The 21,919-nt window shown below is 36.6% G+C and overlaps 1 protein-coding gene across 13 annotated transcripts in view; it reads left to right on the forward strand.

Moving 5' to 3' along the window:
- The window catches only part of MAP3K4 (mitogen-activated protein kinase kinase kinase 4), a 205,585-nt gene extending 184,120 nt beyond the window's left edge, over positions 1–21,465 (forward strand). For 11 of the 13 annotated variants that reach the window (XM_074187981.1, XM_074187980.1, XM_074187988.1 and 8 more), the window contains 8 exons: positions 1,619–1,810; positions 4,662–4,732; positions 6,778–6,894; positions 7,817–7,976; positions 14,200–14,322; positions 17,098–17,204; positions 20,312–20,491; positions 20,909–21,465. In XM_074187981.1, the coding sequence (XP_074044082.1) occupies positions 1,619–1,810; positions 4,662–4,732; positions 6,778–6,894; positions 7,817–7,976; positions 14,200–14,322; positions 17,098–17,204; positions 20,312–20,491; positions 20,909–20,929 (971 nt within the window). In that variant the 3' untranslated portion in view covers positions 20,930–21,465. The other 2 variants (XM_074187987.1, XM_074187986.1) reach the window with 2 other exon arrangements.
- Positions 21,466–21,919: the final 454 nt, after the last annotated feature.

Here is a 21,919-nt window from a genome sequence, read left to right on the forward strand (position 1 = left end):
TGAGATTTTCCTTTATGTGATAACTCCCATTGAAAGATTTAAATGTTGCACAAGGTTTTGCCTTTTAATTCCTGATTCTACTCAGATACATAGAATCTAGTTTGGTCAGACTCCATAGTCTTATGGCTGGATTCAGCTTTATGGTGCCCCTCTCTGGGAAGCCTCAAGACCTCAGGCAACTTGCTGTGCAGAGTTAGGTATTCTAACTTAGATACGTAAATTGCTTTTTTTTTTTTTTATCTTGTTTGATTGAGTTATTTGAATGCTGTTTCCTTCCTTAGTCTAGGAGCTCCTTTCTTTCCATTCCATGGTAATGGCACATGGTACTTTTCATAAATGATGTGGCTAGCTGGCTGCCCATGTAACCCCCTTGGTCCACCAACTTCATTGGCTTCTGTTGCCTCTAAGAGTCAAGCCCGAAAGCTTGCTTCGTTTTTCAAACCTTTCACAAGTCTAAACAGCCACACTAACAGTTAGACCATGGAGAGATAGGCACCTCAGCCAGAGCTGCTGATAACAGGAGGGCAACCACATCCACAAAGCCAAAGACGCCCATAGTGCCCGGGTCACACCAGAAGACCAGGGGGTGAAAGGGTTCTGGGAAAGGCCATGACACAGAGTGCAAACAACATTCCTCTCACTATAATCAACCTCATGTGCAAGTCGTGTCATCGTGTATGCGATGACCTGGTTCTCTTTGAACATGAAGGATGCCACTGTGTGGCCCTGCTTGACCTCGTTCCCTCCATCTCTACTCAGTTCTCTAATCCATGCCCCTCTTGCAGTACCCTCTGTCTCCTGTCCCTTGGCATGGGCTTTCCGTGCCCGTCATATGTCCCCTGGCCTCTGGCTCCAGGAGTCCATGCTTTTCCTTAAGGTGTAGCTCAAGCACCATCTTCTGCTTCAAGCAGCCTTCTTCCCAGACTACCTTGTATTGGACTGTCTTCTCTCAATTTGTATTTATCTGTTTGAGTTACACTAAATGTGTTTTTAATGTATACTTGTCTTCCCCATTAGAATGTTAAGTAGGGGCTTTATTATTGTGTGTAGTTGTATATTCAGAGACACAGAGCAAGGCCCACCATTGGTCCCTGATGGATTCTTGTTATGGGCTTGATTGACAGTTGCAAATATATCAGAAGATCTGAGCTAAGATGTAGGGGGATGAGCATAGAGAGGCAGGCTTGAGGAGGGACAAGACAGCCCAGGCCAGTCCCCGTGGGAATCCTAGAGTCAGTGAGGGAGAGTCAGAAGTCCCCCTGCTGCCGCCTTGTAACCGACCTGGGGAGTGCGCTATGCCTTCCTGTAAGTCCTGCCCAGCAGCAGCAGTGCTGCCTGGGGACAGAGTCCCTGTAAACTGGTTAAACCATCCTTTTAGGCTAAGTCCGATACCTTTGTGCTGTTAGCTTGAACTTGTCTTTCAAGTTAGAGCAGCTCACACAGAATCTTATATACATACATACATACATACGCATGTATGTATGTATGTATGTACATATGTATGTATATATGTATCCTTTAGCTTGCTTTTGTTAGGAATTGACTTGCAATGGGATGCCAGTATGCTGATATACATATTAGGAGTTTATGACTAATGGATTTGAGTTTCTCTCCCCAGACACTCTTTCTAAACAAGGACCCATAGAAGCTGTTCAGAAGTCAGTTCGGTTGTTTGAAGAAAAGCGTTACCGAGAAATGAGGAGGAAGAATATCATTGGTCAAGTTTGTGACACCCCCAAATCCTATGATAATGTCATGCATGTTGGATTACGGAAGGTGACCTTCAAATGGCAAAGAGGAAACAAAATTGGTAAGGGGGGGTAAAGGAGAAGCAAATAATGGTGTACATATCCTCTTTCTAAATCTCAAAAATTTAGTGTTTATATTTGATTTATCTTGGCTTAATTATGCTGATAGATGTGCCAGGTATTTTATTTTAGATCCTCCACTTACCATACATACTGTAATCAAAGATGCATTTCCTTATCTATGCAAATCCAGCACCCTCTATAGCCATATAGCCTCCCAATCATCTTTATTTGGAAAATAACGATTGAACCTTGTAAAATAGTCTTTAAAAATAATGGATCATTAAAGTTTAGAAACAAATATTTAATCTGGATAGAGTTAAGTAGTTTTAATTGAATATTCTCTCTTATGATATCTCAGAAAAGAGTAAATGCTATATTTACCAAGAGATTACTGCTTCATACCATGTGTGCATTTCATTGAGAATGGATAAAAGATTGGATATAATTGAGGAATATATGAAAATCTTCCTGACTGCCATAATTAAATTATTCCCAAGTGACTTATACGGGTGTCTGAACTTGTTAGTCCATAGCAAAACATAGTGTTATATAGACAGAAGTTGCATGCTTTCATTTTGTTTATTTTTATTTTCTAGTAAAATAGAACTTAATTTTATTTTAGATTTTTAATTTCACAAAACTAAATTACAGAGTATTTTCCTGAATTTTGTAATTTTCTCACTTATATCTAAATGAAAGGAAAGTCTCCATGTTGGTTGGAGGGGAGCGGTAGTTAGAATGGGTAGGTTGTCAGAAGCAACTAGTAGCTCTATCTCTAATTAAAATCACAACAAATAAGAATAGTTCCACTGTTCCATCAAATAAGATGCAGTTATTGCTGGGGTTAGGGACATAGTAGCTCCACAATGTGGAAAATCTCCATAAAATTTTTTTGACCCTCCTTTTGTACCAAAGAAGAAGTCTGAACTTTTTCTTTTATGGAATATTTAGTATTTCTTCCCCCCCCCCTTTTTTTTGTTGTCACTCAGTTACTAGCCATTTCTCCCTTCCTAATAAAGGTAATAAACAAAAATACCCTTATTTGTATCAAACAGTCACAGTTGAACAAGACAGATTCCTGCATTGGTCATGCCCCCAAATGTGTGCTTTACTCTAAACCTTATTCGTGTATAACATTTCTATCAGGAAAGATGATGCATGCTTCTTCATTATCTGGAGTCCTAGCTGGCCATCGTATCAATCAGTTCTTAAGTCTTTGTCTTTCTCTTTAGTATTATAGGGACAGTATAAGTTGTTCATTTGGTTCTATGAAAATTATTCAGTATCATTTCAATCTCTCTGGAGAATATCTTTCCCTTTGCTTTCCTATAAAATCCAATCCTTTCTTTCTCCCTGTAGGCCATATATCTCCTACATTTGTTTCTCATATTCAAATTATTCCCTTCCCAGGTCTTCCAAAGTTTCTCTGAAATCATATCATTCCATTTCTTTAGTATAAAACAATAGTATTCAATTTTCGGCCTTTCCTCAACTGATGGCCACCTCCTTAGTTTCCCATTCTTTGCTACAATACAGGTATTTTTTGCTGCTATGAATTTTTGGATCTCTTCAGTGTAGGCCTAATACTTGCATTGCTAAGTCACAGACAGTGAGTTTGGGAGCATAGCAGACAGCTCCATCAATAAAACATTGCCTTTTCTCAAGGGCCTCCAGAATTTCTTCTTTTCCTTTTTTGTCAGTTTTGCCAATAAAACAGCTATGAGATAGAACCCAATAGTTTTTATATACATTTCTTTGATTACTTGTAATTTGGAGAATTTTTCCTGTGGTTATTGATAGCTTGCTTTGAGAACTGCTAGTTCTTTGACCTCTTAGTAAGTGGTCCTGGTTCTTCAGAGAAATACATTGGAAAGTTTTTTTTTCTTTAAAGTTAAATTGTATTGCTCCTAATTTTAATTGCATTAATTTTGTTTGCCCAAAAACTTTTCAGTTTTTTGTAATGAAAATTATGAGTTTCTCTGTCCTTTCTTTGGTCAAGAAATCTTTCATATATCTGTAGTTTTCAGAAGTTCTGTTTGCCTCTCTTCTAATTTGTCCCTTGACATTCAATTCTAATAATGGGAGATTAAATTATGGGACTGTAAAGATCACCTAAATTTAGGAATTTTTCTAATTTTAAATCCTGTATAGCATTTTTCTTCTAGAACATTTGCAAGTAACAATTGACTTCTATTAAAAAATAATTTAAAACATGTCAGTGATCAGTTGGATTTCATAGAGCCATATGAGTAACTTCAAAGTTCAATCATTGAATTTGAGTTAAAAGGGTCCTCTTCTGCATAGGGTCACCCATTCCTTTTAATTCATGGAAGATTAAGGGGATTATCCAAAATTTTTCTAACCAGGTAATATTGTAAAAGAAATTTAAATGACATAGAAATATTGATAATTAAAATGTTTTAAAATTACAGAGCTATAAATATGTAATTACAAATATTAAAGCAACATGGTAAGTTTAAATATCTTAGCATGAAAGTTCTCTTGGAGAATGTTTTCTTGTGTCTTTTGAAAATGACAGTGTTTCATTTCAGGTGGAAGTGGTGATCACAGTAATGGTTGATACTGTGTGAAAATCTAGTGAAATCTGTGGTGACCTTACAAGTAATTTTCTGAAGTCATTTTGCTTTACCTATATCCTTAACAATATTATGTAATGAAAACAGGGTTTATGAATCCTGATTCTTGACTGTACCACTGACAGACTATGTACCATGAGGATCATTTCACCTTACATCCCTGTTTCTAAAATGAAAGGATTGGACTATCTATCCCCTTCCAGCACATGCTTTGTAAAATATAAGAAATTTCTTATTTCTTTTTGTTTTTTAGGAGAAGGCCAGTATGGAAAAGTCTATACTTGTATCAGCGTTGATACTGGTGAATTGATGGCAATGAAGGAAGTAAGTATTCCACCTTCTCTTGTCAGGGTTTACATTGGAGTAGGACTAATGCTGTAAGTTTTTTGGGTTAGAAATTTTATAAAGAACCACTTTTGGTGTTTTCTGAGTCACTCAAAGAAAATTGCATAGACTTGTTCTTCTGTATACCAATTTAAAATCAAAGATTTTTTTTTAAAAAAAGCACTGATATGCTGGTATATATTCATATCCCCTTTTTGAGCTTCAGTTTTCTCATCTGCTAAATGAAGGGGTTGGTATTGATGTTCCGTCTAGTTTTTTAGAGCTCTTAATTCCAGTGATCTATGTTAAAATTTAAGGGTACTCTTTTTTTTGGAGTCATCATTATTTTATTTGTTTTCCTATTATATACAAAAGTAGTTTCTATTTATCACTTTTTGTAAGGTTTTGAATTTTACAATTTCCCCCCCATCCTGCCTTCTCTTCCCCCGCCCCCCTCACAGAAGGCAGTCTGATAATCTTTACATTGTTTCTATGCTATATGCAGTCTGATAAGCTTTACATTGTTTCTGTGCTATATATTGATCAAAATTGAATGTGTTGACAGAGTAATCATATCCTTGAGGAGAAAATATAATATTAGAGATAACAAAATTATGTTGTACATAAGACACTTATTTTTAAAAAGTAGAAGGTAATAGACTTTGGTCTTTGTTTAAACTCCACAGTTCTTTCTCTGTATAGAGATGGTATTCTCTGTTGCAGGTACTCTAAAATTGTGCCTGATTATTGCATTGACGGAATGAGCAACTCCATGAAAGTTGATCATCACCCCCATGTTGCTGTTAGGGTGTACAGTGTTCTTCTGGTTATACTCATCTTACTCAGCATCAGTTCATGCAAATCCTTCCAGGCTTCCCTGAATTCCCATCCCTCCTAGTTTTTTTTTTCCTTTTTTTAGTTTTTGCAAGGCAATGGGATTAAGTAACTTGCCCAAGGTCACACAGCTAGGTAATAAGTGTCTGAGGCCAGATTTGAACTCAGGTACTCCTGACTCCGGAACTGGTGCTCTATCCACTGCACCACCTAGCCACCCCTCCTTCTGGTTTCTAATAGAATAATAGTGTTCCATAACATACCTATACCACAGTTTGTTTAGCCATTCCCCAATTGATGGACATTCACTCAATTTCCAATTCTTTGCTATTACAAACAGGATTGCTATGAATATTTTTATACAACTGATGTTTTTACTAAGGCTACTCATAACATAATAAAAAATTGTATATAGCTTCATTGCTATTCTCTCATATGTGTGTGTGTGTATGTGTGTGTGTGTATGTATAGTAAAAGCAGTTCTCACATTCTCTTTCGCTATTGTCAAAATAATGGGATTTTTCTCCATAAAAGTTACAAAGCAATTTTAGGATTAAAAAAAAATCAAAGAAAAATATTCCAAAGAAATTCAGATGGAAACTCTTAAAGGAAGAGAAAAGGAGCAACTGCTTATGTTAACATTTTAAAATTTAGGAATCAGGGAGAATATGTTTGAAGAGAAGAATTGAATTTCTACTTTTGCTATAAACTTTTTTGTGTGTTTAATATTGCTTTGTTTTTATTGCCAAGTTACTGTCAGTGTTTGATAGAACCGTTAACACAGGCTACTGCTCCATTACCAATTCCTGAATTTTGGATTTAAAAAAAAATCTCATCAAATTTTGACAAAAGTGTCCTAATAGTCTCTCTTTTTTTAAATTATTCCTCACCTCCTGCCAGTTCTGTACATTGCTTTTGACTAAATCTTGCCCACACTTTTCTTTATTCATGACTTAACCCTGCTAGGAAAATATCAATGACTCTGACCTACCTTCAGAATAAAGCCCAGACTTGTTAGTTATAAACCAGCCTATATTTGGAATTCAGTTGTGGCTTTAAAAAAATATCCAGAATCACTGATGCAGATAACCAATCATACTGATTCTCTTTTCCTTTTCAGTGATACCAGACTACACCAATAGATGGCTTTACAACCCTATTATTTCACATTACAGCTTTCTAAATTAGTAATTGACATTTTCATTTTGCAGATTCGATTTCAGCCAAATGACCACAAAACTATCAAAGAGACTGCAGATGAACTGAAAATATTTGAAGGCATTAAGCACCCCAATCTGGTTCGGTATTTTGGTGTGGAGCTTCATAGAGTAAGCCAACATTAATCACACACACGATTCTGAGTGAGGAATCAGTAAGGGTACAAATGGAGTCCTGTTCTACATCACAGGTCTTCTCATTTCAGAGCACAGTAACTTTGCCTAATTATAAGGAAATCTCCATGAGTTACATCATTTCTGCCTTCTCTCTGAAACTAGAGGAATTCTTCCTAAAATGTAAGTTGTAGATTGTAGTCATTAACCCGACATTATAAAGCACTGAAACCCATCCTGCAGCCAGTCAGAAGATTCATCTAGGTATCCTTTTTCCTAAGAACTTTGATTTTATTTTTTACTGAATGAGTGACTGTTAAAGTTTCTTTGACTTGGCTAAACTTTTCTTCTACTTAAAATCAAACATTTCTTAAGGGAGAGAAGATGGAAAATATGCTTTTAAAACCACCAAAGAAACTTCTTCCCCTTGAGAGTAGATGCTAAGACATGGAGGAAAAGAACCCTCTTGCTAGGATACCTCATTTCAGCATGAACTTTGGGGGAAGTTGGATTCAGCTCCTTTTTATGTTTTCCTAAATCATTTTCAAATTGGAAAAGGATGTGTTTCAGTACTTAATAATTTATCCTATGGGAAGTCCTGCTGGTCCTTGTCTGAGATTATAAAGCAGTTTGAATTTGGGAGGTTTGCAGAAACTTTATTATATATCTTTTGTAGAAAGTGGTTTTACCCAAGTGCTATATAATTTCAGACAGAGACAGGCAGAAGTCCTTATGGAAGAGTTAGAAACAAGCATTCTAAAAACAAGCATTTTAAAAATATGCAGAAAACAAGATTAGTATGACATCATTAGCAAGGAGATTTGCTTAGGACTTGTTATTATAAGTTGTCCAGGTTGAACATTTATACTTAATTTACATTTGAAGAAAATAATAGTGTTGAATTTGATTTTTACTCCAGGAAGAAATGTATATTTTCATGGAATACTGTGATGAGGGTACCCTGGAAGAAGTGTCAAGACTGGGCCTGCAAGAGCATGTCATCCGGCTGTATTCGAAGCAGATCACCATTGCTATTAATGTCCTACATGAACATGGCATAGTCCATCGGGACATCAAAGGTGAGCTGGTCCCGGCTCTTTATTAGAGAGGTGAGGGAGAAAGAAGGAGGTCATACTTCATCGTAGGATGGGGTCCTGCTCCTTAGCTCTTGGTAGTCCACTTGTAGAATATAATTCCCACAATACAGAGACCTTGGAAATAAAGATTTTATTTTTTTCAGCTTCATTTGGATCTAGAAACCACAAGGTATGTCAAGTATGTGTTCCAATATTTTAGAGAAAACCAAGCTACACTTCTGTGGGGTATGGTTAATAATATCTGGGGACTGTTCTGCCCTTGACATAGGTTCTCTTGATAAAAATCTTCTGGTTAGCAGCACTGGCCAGCAAGAATATTTCAAGTTTTTAAGTCATCCTGCATTGACCAACATATTGCCAGATTTTAGCTCACTAATGTTATAGACATAGGCTATTCTGGACATTTGCCAGATTGTTTTTTGCAAAGCTTTCATATTGCCTAATTTCATACTGTCAGTTATTCAGACAAATAAATGGGAGTACCATATCTTAAACAAATAACACATCTAGTTCCAGGACTGGCTTAACCTGTTAGACCTAGGTGTCATCCTCCAGGGGTCTATGTCTTAAGGTGATGAGCAGGTGGGGTTAGAGCTGTTTGTAACTATTCAGTTTGGTTGTCCTGAGCTTGTGCAGGTAGGTGTATTTACAGATATAATTTTCTATGCATACTTCTCCAAAACCTCTTTTTTCAGCTCTGACCTATGTCAATTTCCACATTCATAATTAAAAGGGCTCTCAAAGTGGATCTCACCCAAGCTGGATCTGAACAGGCCTCTGCTAGGGAGCCTCCACCTCCCAAAGCTCCCTTCCTCAAGTTCCACTTCAGGACAGTTGTGTTTGTGAAGTAATTCCCTTTTCCTACCATCTGAAATCTGCTTCTTTGTAACTTTTACCCATTGCTTGTATTAATGCCCTCAGAAACCAGGAAGATTAATTTGATCCTTCATAACCCTTGAAACACTTGGAAAATAGGTCTTATATTCATACTAATTCTTCAGCTTTTCAGACTCTCTCAATTATCTTTACTAGCTGTCAGTAGCAAAGTCTTTTTTTTGTGGTTTTTATTTTTTGTTTATTGTATATAAAATGTTCATATTTGTTGTTTCTTTTCACATTTTGGGAAAAAACTGACAAAATAATATAAAGAATTATTGTAACCTTGTCTTCCCAAATATGCCAAGAACTTAGAATCTGTGAACTTGGCCTCTTTTCTTTTTTTTTTCTTTACACACACACACACACACACACACACACACTCTTTTAAATTGTTGTACAAATGATTTTTTATACATTACTAAAATATTCTTGTCTAAGAGTAAACAATACCCCTTCCCCCCAAAATATAGACCCTCGTGAGCAATAAAGGAAAGAGAGAAAGTAAAAATTTTTAAATTTTAAAAAATGTGCTTCAGTCTGTGTTTCAACACCACCAGCTCTGTCACAGATGTATCATATTCTTTATGATAAGTCCATCACAAAAGCTATTTCAATATTTTTCCACCATCAGTAGCAAAGTCTTAAGTCTTTTCATGGTGACTTGGTGGCTTCAGGTATTTAGTGTCCTTCCTAAAATTTGTTATCCCAAGTTGGAAAACACTATCTCAGGTGTCTGAGCAAGGCAGAGAACAATGAGACATCACTGTGGACTCTACTTCTTTAATTGCCACCTAAAATTACATTAGTCTTTTTTGACTGTCATTTTAAACTATTGATCTTTTTGTTTGCTAATTTTTCTTACAAACTTTCATCTAGGCAAAGTAGATGTATAGTTGATTTTGTTATTAAATTTTTTTGGTTTAATCTTTCATGTAAAGATATCTTCTTTCCTATCTTTGAGTCATCTACAAATTTTATAAGGATTCTTTCCTCATCTTCATATAAGTTATTGGTGATAAAGTTGAATAGTGGAGTCAAAGACAAATTCCTAGGACATTTTGTACTATTCAGGCTATCGTCAGTCACTCCAGCTATTTTGAAATCCACAACTCTTGGTTCTCATCTCTACTTCATGTTAAAAAGTAGCAGCAGACTTTCTGGAATCCAGGAAAATGACATCTTTAACATTCCTCTGATAACTATAGGTAACTGATTATAAAAGCAAATCAAATTCAGCCTTCATAATTATTTTTAATGAGCCCATTGCTAGCCTTTTGTGATCTCCACTTCTCTTGAAAAATGTTCCAAAAAAAATTCTTTTAATAATGTTAGTTTTGTTAGAATTTTATAAGAAATTCAATCAGGACTTTGAGTTTTGAAAATCTTGAGAGTATAAGCTCCCTAGAGGCCTGCTCCCTTGTTCCTCTTCATTCTCCTTTGTTCAGAAATCACTGATTCCAACATAGGGTTCAGACACCACGTCTTTCACTACCCTTGAGATGTTTATCCCTATTGATCTCATTTCAGGACAGGGGCTTCTTTTATCATCTTCCATATCTGAATTTTAACTCCCTTCAATTTCCTACTCCACTTGAAGATTATTCTCCTTTGTAGGAAAAAGAGAATATAAGAATCTTGAGGTAGAAGCCTCCTTTCCATCTATTAGCATTAATTTAACATAGCTTTTTGATCTTCTTCATGCTTCTGATATAAGGTAAATTGTATGGCTGCTCATTTCCATACCATGCATCTTTAGTTATATATACTTCTATTGCCTGTACATATTTTTTAGTTTTTTTATTCTTTCCTTAACCCCACAGAAATGAACTTTGTCCTCTATAAAATGAAACAAAGGCTTTTTAAAAGTATATAAAATTGGGGTGGCTAGGTGGCACAGCGGATAGAGCACCAGCTCTCAAGTCAGGAGTGCCTGAGTTCAAATGCAGCCTCAGACACTTAATAATTACCTAGCTGTGTGGCCTTGGGCAAGCCACTTAACCCCATTTGCCTTGCAAAAACCGAAAAAAAAATAATATATAATATAATGTAATGTAATATGATATATAATTAATATAATATAATATAATATAGAAGGTTGTCTTATTTGTATTCCCTCCTCTTACCTTTTGTACATTTTAAAAAATGTCTCAGTAACTCTTCTTTTTAATGGAGAACAACGCTATCACTAGCGTTCATCTTTCTCCCTCAAAGCTCCCCTCCTTCTCCCCATCTTGCCATTTAAAATGAAAAAACAAAACCACAATTCCTATAACAAACTCATAGTCAAGCAGAAACAAATTCACTTATTTGTCATGTCCAAAAATGTATGTATCATTCTGGATCTTTAGGCTCTCATCTGCCTGTCAGTGTCTGTCATCTTGAGTCATCTGGAGTTCATGTCAGTCATGGAGGGATTTAAGAACCCTGGGAGATGCACAATTGTTTATTTGTGTCTTCCACTATTCCTCAGTTGGTAGACTACAACAAAAAGCATTACTATGAATTTTTTTATGTGTGGGTTTTTTTCCTCTTTCTTTGATCTCTTTGGGAGTATAGGCAGAGTAGAGGTATCATTAGATGTATTCTTTATGAGTTTGGTGGTATAATCCCAAATCTGTCCAGATCTGATTAATTCACAACTCAATCAATAGTACATTAATGTACTTCTCTTCCCATACTCCCTCCATCACTTACATTTTCCTTTTATGAAATCTTTGATATATGATATGTATTAATTATAATTTTTTAATTTGTAGTTTTCTAATTATTAGTGATTTGGAGAATTTTTTCATATTTGGCTATTGGTAGCTTGGATTTCTTGGTTCTAGAACTGTTCATTTCTTCAGAATAGTTATCATTCTTGTTGTGTTTTTTTTTGTAAGGTAATGGGGTTAAGTGACTTGCCCAAGGTTACAAAGCTAGGTAATTAGTAAGTATCTGTGGCCAAATTTGAACTCAGGTCCTCTTGATTTCCAGGACTGGTACTTTATCCACTGTGCCACCTACCTGCCCCTAAGAATAGTTATCTTCTTATGTGATTGAATCTTTCTGTATTTTGAATATCAGATCTTTAAATTTAGTTTGGTTGATGATTTCCTGGTATATATACATATGCACAAATAATAGCTTCATAGACAGTTTGCCCTTTTCTTCCTTAATAGTGTAATAATTATAATTTTTCTACTAATATCCTTGATATCTTTTTTTACCTGCTAATGGATTTTTAAAAATATAGATAGCCTACTGTCACTTCAAATTTAAGTGCAAAACCAAATTGTTCATTTCATATCCCAAATGTAGTTATCTATCAATCGTCCTTAATGAAGATACACCACAGTTTTCCCAATCCTTTAGGACTGAAACCTCAGAGTAATCTTTTACTTTGATTTACCCCACCATATCTGGTCATTTACCAGGTCTTGGTGATCCAGGAATATACAGATTCTTCCTCTTGACTTTCAAAGTACACACAGGCTGTTTTTTAATCTACCTGTTAAGCCTTGTAATGCTTTATTAGAAGTTAACTGGATAACTGTTGTTTGTGTATCTTCTCATCCTCTGCATCCATGTATTTGAACATGCCTTCCATCTCTAGAATTTGTCATTTGGTCATTTCAGTTGTGTCTAATTCTTCTTGATCTCCCTTTGGGGTTTTCTTGGCAAAGATAATGGAGAGATTTGGCATTTCCCTCTCTAGCTCATTTTACTGATGAGAAACTGAGGTGAACAGGGTGAACGGACTTGTCCAGAGTCACCCAGCTAGGAAACAATCAGCTTTGAATTCAGGAAGAGGAGTCTTCCTGCCTCTAGGCCTGGCATGCTGACCCCTGCATTGCCCCTCTCTAGAACTGCACTCCCCCAGACTTCTGTCCTGGCACAGCTTTGCTGGGCAGCCTTGAGGTTAACATCTCTTAACCCTGGTGCTTGGATGACAACTATTTTGGACTTCTCCTATGACTCACTAGCTATAAATAATAAATAAATAAATTGTTATAATTATTTTGATATTTGTCTAATATGAGGGAATTGAGTGAACCATACTGATTCCATTTAGTGTCTCAGTTCTGGATCTTGTCCAATTTCTAACCTATGAGAAAACTTTATTGGATCATTCGAAACTTAGTTAAGCTCCTCAACTAAGAAGCTAGTAATGGTGACCAGAAACTCAGTCAGATCTGAAGATTGATGCAAGAAGTTTGCTCACAATTCTTGATCTCAAGCAACCCATGTGTCTTAGAGCTGCACCTGTTCAGTCTCTCCCTCCTAACTAGGAAATTCCCAATCTTTCTTCCATTTAGAAACCAGATTACTGAGCCTTGTATCCTGGTTTATATCCTGTCAACTGTCACTCTCCCCTGTTTACAGGATACATGCCAAATTGAAGCCTATTCTCAGTTTGCTGTGCAAAATGTCATGCATGGTTTAATAAATCGATACACTCAGAAAATTATGTCTTTGTTTTCTCAGTTATTTCAGATTTTACCTGTCACAAATACCCCTTATTTGGCTGTGAACTCCTTGGGGACAGGGACTGTCTTTTACCTTTCTTTGCCTTAGTGTTTAGCAGGGTCCCTGGATCATAGAAAGCATGTCAGAATTGTTTACTGACTGACTGAAATATAAATTTAAGCAGTGTAGTCTAGCCTTAGTTTTGGGCTCTTAATGTGCTAGAATGGTAGTATTCAAAACTGCTATGTCTCATTTTAAGAAAAACATTCTGTTAACTTCTTATATGAAAAACAAGATCTGCAATTGTCTCGATTCAATCAGTTATCAACTTCAAAGTGCTTACATTCTAATGGGAGGAACAAAATGTAGGTAGATGGGCACATATGAGATAGACATGGAGTAGGAAAAGTATATATTACACATTTATTACTATAGAAAGACTAGTGCTTTCCTTGTGCTCTTTTTCAGTTATATTCTGAAGGAAGTCCATTGGCAGCCTCCTCTCCAGTTCAGACAACTACCACCAGCTACGTAGATTTTATAAATGATGTGGCAGTGTCACTGGCATAAAGGGCTTTGGGCAAGGTCAAGACATTTGACTCTCTATAGTGAGGCTCTCACTTTCTCTGAGATTATGAAAATCTCTTGAAATAGCCTCTAGAGAAAATTCTTTCCCTTTAATAATGATGTGGACTTTTTATGTGTTGGTGATTGTCTAGTGGACAGTCCACTACTTCACAAAGATAGATCTCCTTGGCTGCTGTGGTCAGTGGGGGTTGCTTGGAAAACTTTGAACTGGCTAAGAATTCTGCATGGTGTATGCAAGCAATCTAAATTTGGAGTAGTAATAATATAACTACTGTTGGTTCTTTTTCAGGAGCCAATATCTTCCTCACCTCATCTGGACTAATTAAATTGGGGGATTTTGGATGCTCTGTCAAGTTAAAGAACAATGCCCAAACCATGCCTGGAGAAGTGAACAGTACCCTAGGGACTGCGGGTAAGGAGATGCTCAGCGTGGTCATTGGGTTGCTCAGCGTGGTCATTGGGTCACATCTTCTTAGGGCAACCTTGGTGGTCCTCTCATTCCAGTCGCTACCTAAAGCATGTATGCCCTCTACAACCTCCTTGAGAAGTGGTCATCTAGCCTCTGCTTGTAGACCCCCAGGGATAGGAAACCCTCCATCTCCTGAAGCCACTATTTCTGAATAGCACTGCTTGTTAGGACAGTCTTCCTTATTTTGAATCTGCCTCCCTGCAACTTCTGCCTACTGGTCCAAACAAAAGGAGCTCTCCTCTTCCACAAAAATAGCTCTTTTTATTTGAAAATGTCAATGATTCCCTATCTCAGTATTCTCTTTCCTCAGTCTAAGAAGTTCCATTTCTTTTAATCCATGTATCTGTGGCATTCTTTTCAAAGTGATTTTATCATCTGCCCTAGAAACACTGCAGCCCTTCTAAAATGTGATACTCCAAAGCCAACACAATGTTCCATGTTTGGCCTGACTGGGAGCGTTCAGTGGGGGGGCCATTACTTTCTTTATTCTCAGTGCCACGCATAATTAAGGCAACTTAGGCCTCATTAGCTTCCTTGGTTACATGCTCAGTCACATCATGGGCTCATGGAGAGCCCCCTCCATCCACTTACTAACTGCCACATCTCAGTGACTCTGAAGTTGCAACTTTGTAGAATTCTATTACATTTACTCTCTTTTATATTTCATTTTATTGGATTTAGCTCATCATTCTGACTTGTCCACATCTTCGTGATTTTATCCTCCTTTGTGATATTTTCTTCTGCTTTATGTCATCAGATTTGCTGTTCTGGTTTTTGATTTAAAAGAAAAAAAGAAAAAGGGCACCATGGGTAAGAACCCTTTAAAAAGCCACTGATCCTCTCCTTCATGGTTGATAACAATATTTAAGTACTCTTTGAATCTAGACATTCAGTCAGTTCCAAATACAACTAAATGTTAATGAGACTTCATTTTTCCACTTAATCTACAGAGATAACATGAGAAACTTTTGCCAAATCTCTTGTTGAGCATGGTGTCTGTAGCAGGTCCTTGATTTCTAGTCCAGCATCCTGGTCAGGTGAAATTCATGTTCTTCCCTATTTGCTCCCTAACTGTTCCTTGGGGATTGGAGCCCCTGATTTTTCACACATGATTTCTGTAAATCTTATCTTCTTCCTCTTTTTTGGAAACAGATGACGTTTGCCTTTCTCTAATCTTGTAGCATCTCCTCTTTTCTCTGAGTCTTCAGAAATAGCTGATAGTCCATTAATGTCTGTATCATTGGAAATAATTCTTCTGACTTCCTCCCCCTCTCCCTCCACTTATCTGGGTTTTCAGTTTACTCTTAATCATCTCTATGACTTGCCTACTGAGCTGTAGATCATTCTTCATCATAGTGAAAACAAAAGCAAAATAAAATCTTAAGTACTTCTGTCTTCTTTGACTATCTCTTTGCATTGTACCATCTCTTCTGAGCATTCTTTTAGAAGCCATTTTTGTTATGTCTCATTTCATTTAAAGCTTTAACCTTCCCCAATTTTTTTACATGCCAATATTCCTCTTTTTTGCATTTGTCCTCAGTTACTCCTGTCTTTTACATATTTTTAAATTGTTTTTCTGCATCTCCATCACACTCTTAGATATGTTCCTTTAATATCTAAAGTTTATGTTCCTTTCTTTTCCTTTCATCATTACAGTTGTATCAGAATTTCTTGAAAGCACCCAGTCTTTCTTTAATTAACTTCCATGAGATTAGAATATTAGGCCTACCTTTTCTCTGAGTTCTTAAAATCTTTTTAAGTTTTAGGGTTCATACCTAACTGAAGCATGCCCTGTTTTATCTATCATCAATTTCAAGTTACTCTGATCATTTATTTCTACTTTACCAGTCATATCTTTCTTACCCATCTCACATTTAGAATAACATCTAGATCCACTAATTATTCCCCATACTAAACTAAAACTTGGCACCACAGGCAAGAAGACATTTGTGATTTGGAAGCAAAAACAACAACAAAACATAACTTCTTGACAGTACATATACTTTAATAAGAACAATTCCTTTAAACATTCCATTTAAAAAAATTTCACCTTTTAATTCTGATTTAATTTTTGAAAAGATGAAAATGCATATTTTAATCATTTACAAGAAAGAACACACCATAATGCATAGAGAAGACTTGGTTTCAATTCCTGCATCTAGCATACATTGAGCATGTGACCTCACACAAGTTATTAATCTCTGAGGTGTCCAAGTGACTCTCTAAGATGGTATATTTCAGAGAAAATTCTCACCTGCCTTGGTAGAGGTGAAGTCACAAGTCAGTCCCTTTAATCACCTACAGTATCTTATCTTCAATCAGAATAGTCAAAAGCACCAAAAAGAAAAGGATCCCTACTAACAAATGAGCTTATACTGTAATATGCATAGCTTCGCTTTCAAACTTTTAGTCAGAGCCATTCAGCTCCATTCCTTTTTTCACATTTTGCTTATTATACAGATATTAAGAATATTTTTAAAATCTGTGTATAACTTACATAAGTATAAAGTTATGTACTTTAAAGAGAGGCACTTTGGCCTGGGAGAATGAGGCCTGGCCTGAGAGTCATGAAGACCCTCTTTCCCTATCCCCCCCCCCCCAATAGACTGTCATCCTGAGCACAAGAAAAGTGAATTTGCTATCTATCCAATCATGGCTAAATTGTGATCTCCTTTGAGCTTTCTATTCATTCAGATTGTTTATACATTGTTTTTAAAGCATACATGGCACCTGAAGTCATTACTCGAGCAAAAGGAGAAGGACATGGGCGTGCAGCAGACATCTGGAGTTTGGGTTGTGTTGTGATAGAAATGGTTACTGGTAAGGTAAGCATTGTGCATCTATTTTCTCTTTGAGGAAGAAATTTCAGTATTCACTTAGAAATCATATCTGTTATTTATTCAGCCCTATTTTCTGCAAGACATAAACATGATTATACCCTCTTAATAGATAATCAGAGAAGAAAATGATTTGTCTCAACTAAAAGAGAAAAGATTGAGTATATGTGCATGTGTCCTTAATTTAAAAAGAAAAATGTCTGCTCTTAAATAATCTCTCACACACCTAAAACTGATATAAATAATTTTGATGGCTCATAGTACCATATGTTTCCTTTGGATAAAAGGAAATTAGTTTTATCTTTTGTCACTTCCCTTTTTTGGTTCTAGTTACGTCAGGTGTCACAGGGTGGTGCTTCCTCTGAACCTTGAAGGAAACCAGGGATTCTGGGCATGAGGGAAGGAGAGAGAGGGAGGAAGTATTATGTGAGGAGTAACAACAGTGATTAATAGGGCAGGTGATAAATTATGTGTAATAGAGTAATAACTAAAAAGCTGGAAAAGATGTAAATGGTGAAATGCTAAACAGAGGAGTGTATCTGATGTTAAGAATAGGAAGCTGACATAAGTCAGACCCCTGCCTTAGAAAAAAATCACTTGGATGTTGGAAGACCCAATGGGCTATCAGAATAGTCCCATCTAGAGGCCTAAGCTGGAATGGTAGCTTTATGAATAGATTAGAGAAGGAACAAGATCTGATTGAATAACAATAAGATGAGCAAACTTTGACTGGGATTATGGTGGTACCCTCATCAAGGAATAAGAAAGTATCTAAGAATCTGGAAAGAAAGATTTTGTTTTAGAAGTATGGAGTTTTGAAGTGTCTGCAGAATAGCTTAAAATGACAAGCAAAGGACTTAGTATTTGATTATTAGGGAGCTATTGCAATTTATTGAACGGGGTAAGAATGTAATCAGATTCAGTGCGCTAGGACTAGCATTTTGGCAGCTGAATAAAAAATGGTTTGAAGAGAAGAAATTTGACCTAGGGAGACTGATTTGAAGTCTGTTGATATGTGAGACTAGAACTTAGGAGAGACAGACTAGAGCTATACATCTGTCTAGATCTATCTAGATTCTTAAATTCATTTATTAGGTCAAAAAGAGAGAAGAAAGCCCAAGACAAAGCCTTGGGGTCCCTCTCCAGTTAGGAGCAAGCTATGAATGATGATTAAAACAAAGGAAACCGAGGAACAGAAAAACAGGAAAAGAACGGGGCAGCTAGGTGGTGCAATGGATAGAGTACCGAGCCTTAAGTCAGGAGTACCCGAGTTCCAGTCCTGCTTCAGACACTTAATAATTACCTAGCTTGTGGCCTTGGGCAAGTCACTTGACCCCATTGCCTTAAATAACTATAAAAAGAATTTTAAAAAGGAAAAGAACAAAGAGAAAGGAGGAAAAGGCCACCAAATTACACATGTGTTTGTGGTGGGAACAGTCTACTGGAGAGGACAGGCCCAGAGAGTACAGGTAAGGAAGTGGGCCTTAGGAAGGAAAAGGTCAATCTCCTAATCAGAGAGGAAAGGTAAAATCAGAAAAGGAGGGAAGTAAGCAGTTATGAGATGCAGAGTAGAATAACAGAAGGAGATCAATGGTGAATGACCTATGTTCTCAGAAAAAAAAATTAAGTTGAAATTAGAGAGTGGGAAGGATGAGGAGTGATTTGAGAGTAGAGTAAGTTTGGAATAGCAGCTGTGGGAAATTAGAGAATTAATCAAGGAATTGAAGTAAATGCAATGAGGGCTCAGTTGAGTTTAGATCACAAAATTTACAGTGAACTTCAATTCTGGGGCTAGACTAACTTAGGCAGATGTAGTGGTTCTGATTCAGTTTTGGAGTAAATCAAGACAATTATAGACTATAAAATACTAAGATTAATAGAAGTATACCACATTGATTCAGGTGTATGAGACTCTCCTCTGCTTCCATATCTCTCATGGTAACAGCCTCCAGGGAGGTGTGTTGACTTATTGCAGAGTGAATTCCATCAAGCCTTTGGAGCACCAACTTCTCATAGGAAGTTTTAAGTCCTAGTCCCTCAGACCAATCGGATTCTAAGAATGGTCTCCTTTCCCCTTTAAATAGAAAACAGGCCTGCCTACTTCTAACCAGATTCTCCTCATTCATTCGACAACTCAGTACAGAGAACACTTACTCTACTAGAGTCAGAAGATTCCAAGTCAAGCTCTGGTAATGCAGGTTTTCATTTCATGGGTGCAGGTCACTTAACTTTTCTGAGCCTCTCAGTTTACTTTTCTTGTTAGTTTTGAGTATTAACTCAAACACCAAATTGTATCACATATATCGTAGCTACATGGGTGATATTAGGATGTACTTATGGAAATGTCATAGATTTATTATTCAACAAAAATTTTAACATAGAACATATTTCATTCTTGTCCCCTTTTCTCCTGTGATACTATCACCCTAGCACAAGCTATATTACCCTGAGCAAGTCACTAATCTGTCTGCCTCAGCTCCCTTATCTGTAAAATGGGCATCATAACTGCAGAATACTTAAGCACTGTGCCTAGCATAGAATAAGCCCTATATAAATGTTGATTGTTAGGATTATTACTGAAAATGGCATATTGTTAAAATTGTGTTCCAGCAACCAAATGTAAAGGAACTGGATAGGAAAACTATTCCCCCAACCTGTCTGCATTTCACCTAAATTTTGAAACAGTTTCTTACTGTACTAACTGATGTCTTTTTTTTTTGTTGCCAAATCTTTTATATGCTAATAGTGAAGAATATGCCTACAGTAGCTGCTGTCATTAATAATGAGATTTTACTTTAATGGTATTGGGAGGAGAGGGCATGGGACACAGTAACTTGCTTAAAAATCCAAATAGCAGGATAAACAGCTTGATAAGAGTGAAATGTGTTTTTATGTATTACTAATTATTTTTTCCATGTCTATATTCATTTCTTCATATATTGCCTAAAATGTGATTTTAGTAGAAGAGGAAATTCTATATTGTCACTTACATGATTAATATAGGAACTTTGCATAATGATCAAATCGCCTAGAAAATGCACCTGTATATTTTTGTGTAAGAAGGTTGCCTAAAAATGGAATTTTTATCTTTATAGAGACCTTGGCATGAGTATGAACACAACTTTCAGATCATGTATAAAGTTGGGATGGGACATAAGCCACCCATCCCTGAAAGGATAAGCCCTGAAGGAAAAGATTTCCTTTCACATTGCCTCGAAAGTGATCCAAAGATGAGATGGACAGCTAGCCAGCTCCTCGATCATTCATTTGTCAAGGTTTGACTGATTGTTGTGGTGATTTGGGAGAGGAACAAGGAATAAATACTAAAGATATTCAGGCACTGATCCTTCCTCAGTCTTATTATATAAGCAATAATATTATTTACTGCCATTAATCCAGACTACTTAAAAGTAAGTTCAAAACTCATTATCAGTTCAACTTAATCTCATGTGCTTGAGTGATCTTATTCAGGTTTGAATTTCATTTGGCAGCAAGCATACAAAAATCAAGATTATATTCAAAGATTTTATTTTACTTTGATTGAAAATATGTTATTTCTAGTGTCCTTGGATTATAAAACCATAGACATTTTAGTGCCAGTAATGCTCTGTGATACCAACTTATCTGCAAGCACCGGTGATGTTTCCCAGCTCCCACCTCTTCAGTTCTTCTCTCTCCCTCCCTCTTCACAGGTTTGCACAGATGAAGAATGAAGCTATTCAGTATGTGACCTGGTAGTGTGTGTACTCGGACAGATTCTCTTAATCACTACTGTATGTAATATTTACATGAAGACTGTGTTGAGAAACAGAATGGACGTTTTTAACCTACCGCGACTGAAGACTGCACAGGTGACGAGCGTCACTTCTCCTGCTGCTCCCGTCTCTTTTACTTGGCACGTGATGCTCATGTGCAACCGTGTCTGCAGAGTGTGAAAGTCAGAGTGCCGTTACTACTGTACATGGACCATTTCCTTCTTTGTCTGCTCCATTCCTCACACGAGGGAGAACTGTCATATTAATACCTAGTATTTTTGACCTTTCTAGGCTCGAAAAATATTGTCATGTTACCAGGCGTGCTGGACCTTGTTTTTTAATATCCCGTTTGAGTGCACTGACTGTGAACCTTTATCCTATGGGGGGGGTTGGCTTCAGATTTGTTATGCAAGAGCTAATTAATGAAAATTAAGGGAAAAGTTTTTTGTTTTTGTTTTTTTTTTCCTCTCTCAATAAATGGTTTATTTTAGGAAGCTTTGCTTGGGTTGTTCTTTTCTATTTTTTATACCAGTGTTTGTTTTAACTCAAGTATTCACCAAGCAAGGAGACATACTTGAAAAGTGAAGAAGGAGCTAAAGGATCATTAAAATGGTGTTATTACTACTCTAGAGTTATTTGAATAAAAATGGAAAGGAAAAATGAAGATATCAGATGGTTGATTTGCACATGACTTAACAGATTTTTATAACCCATGCCACCGAAGCAATGGCTCCAGGTCTCTTTTACCCTTCTGGTACCCTCTAGGAAAGAGTGGCGAGATCACCTGATTTCCCATCAGATGGCACTGAAGAAGATCTCTGTCCCAACTTATCCCTGAATCTCTTCAACTTCAGCCTCAACTAGTTGACTGTCATGCTCACAGACAGACAGCCTTAATGGTCAGAAAGTTTTTCCTGACATCAAGCTTAAATTACCTTCATTACTCCC

Source organism: Macrotis lagotis, chromosome 5 (assembly GCF_037893015.1).
Source record: "Macrotis lagotis isolate mMagLag1 chromosome 5, bilby.v1.9.chrom.fasta, whole genome shotgun sequence".
Lineage (NCBI taxonomy): Eukaryota > Metazoa > Chordata > Mammalia > Peramelemorphia > Peramelidae > Macrotis > Macrotis lagotis.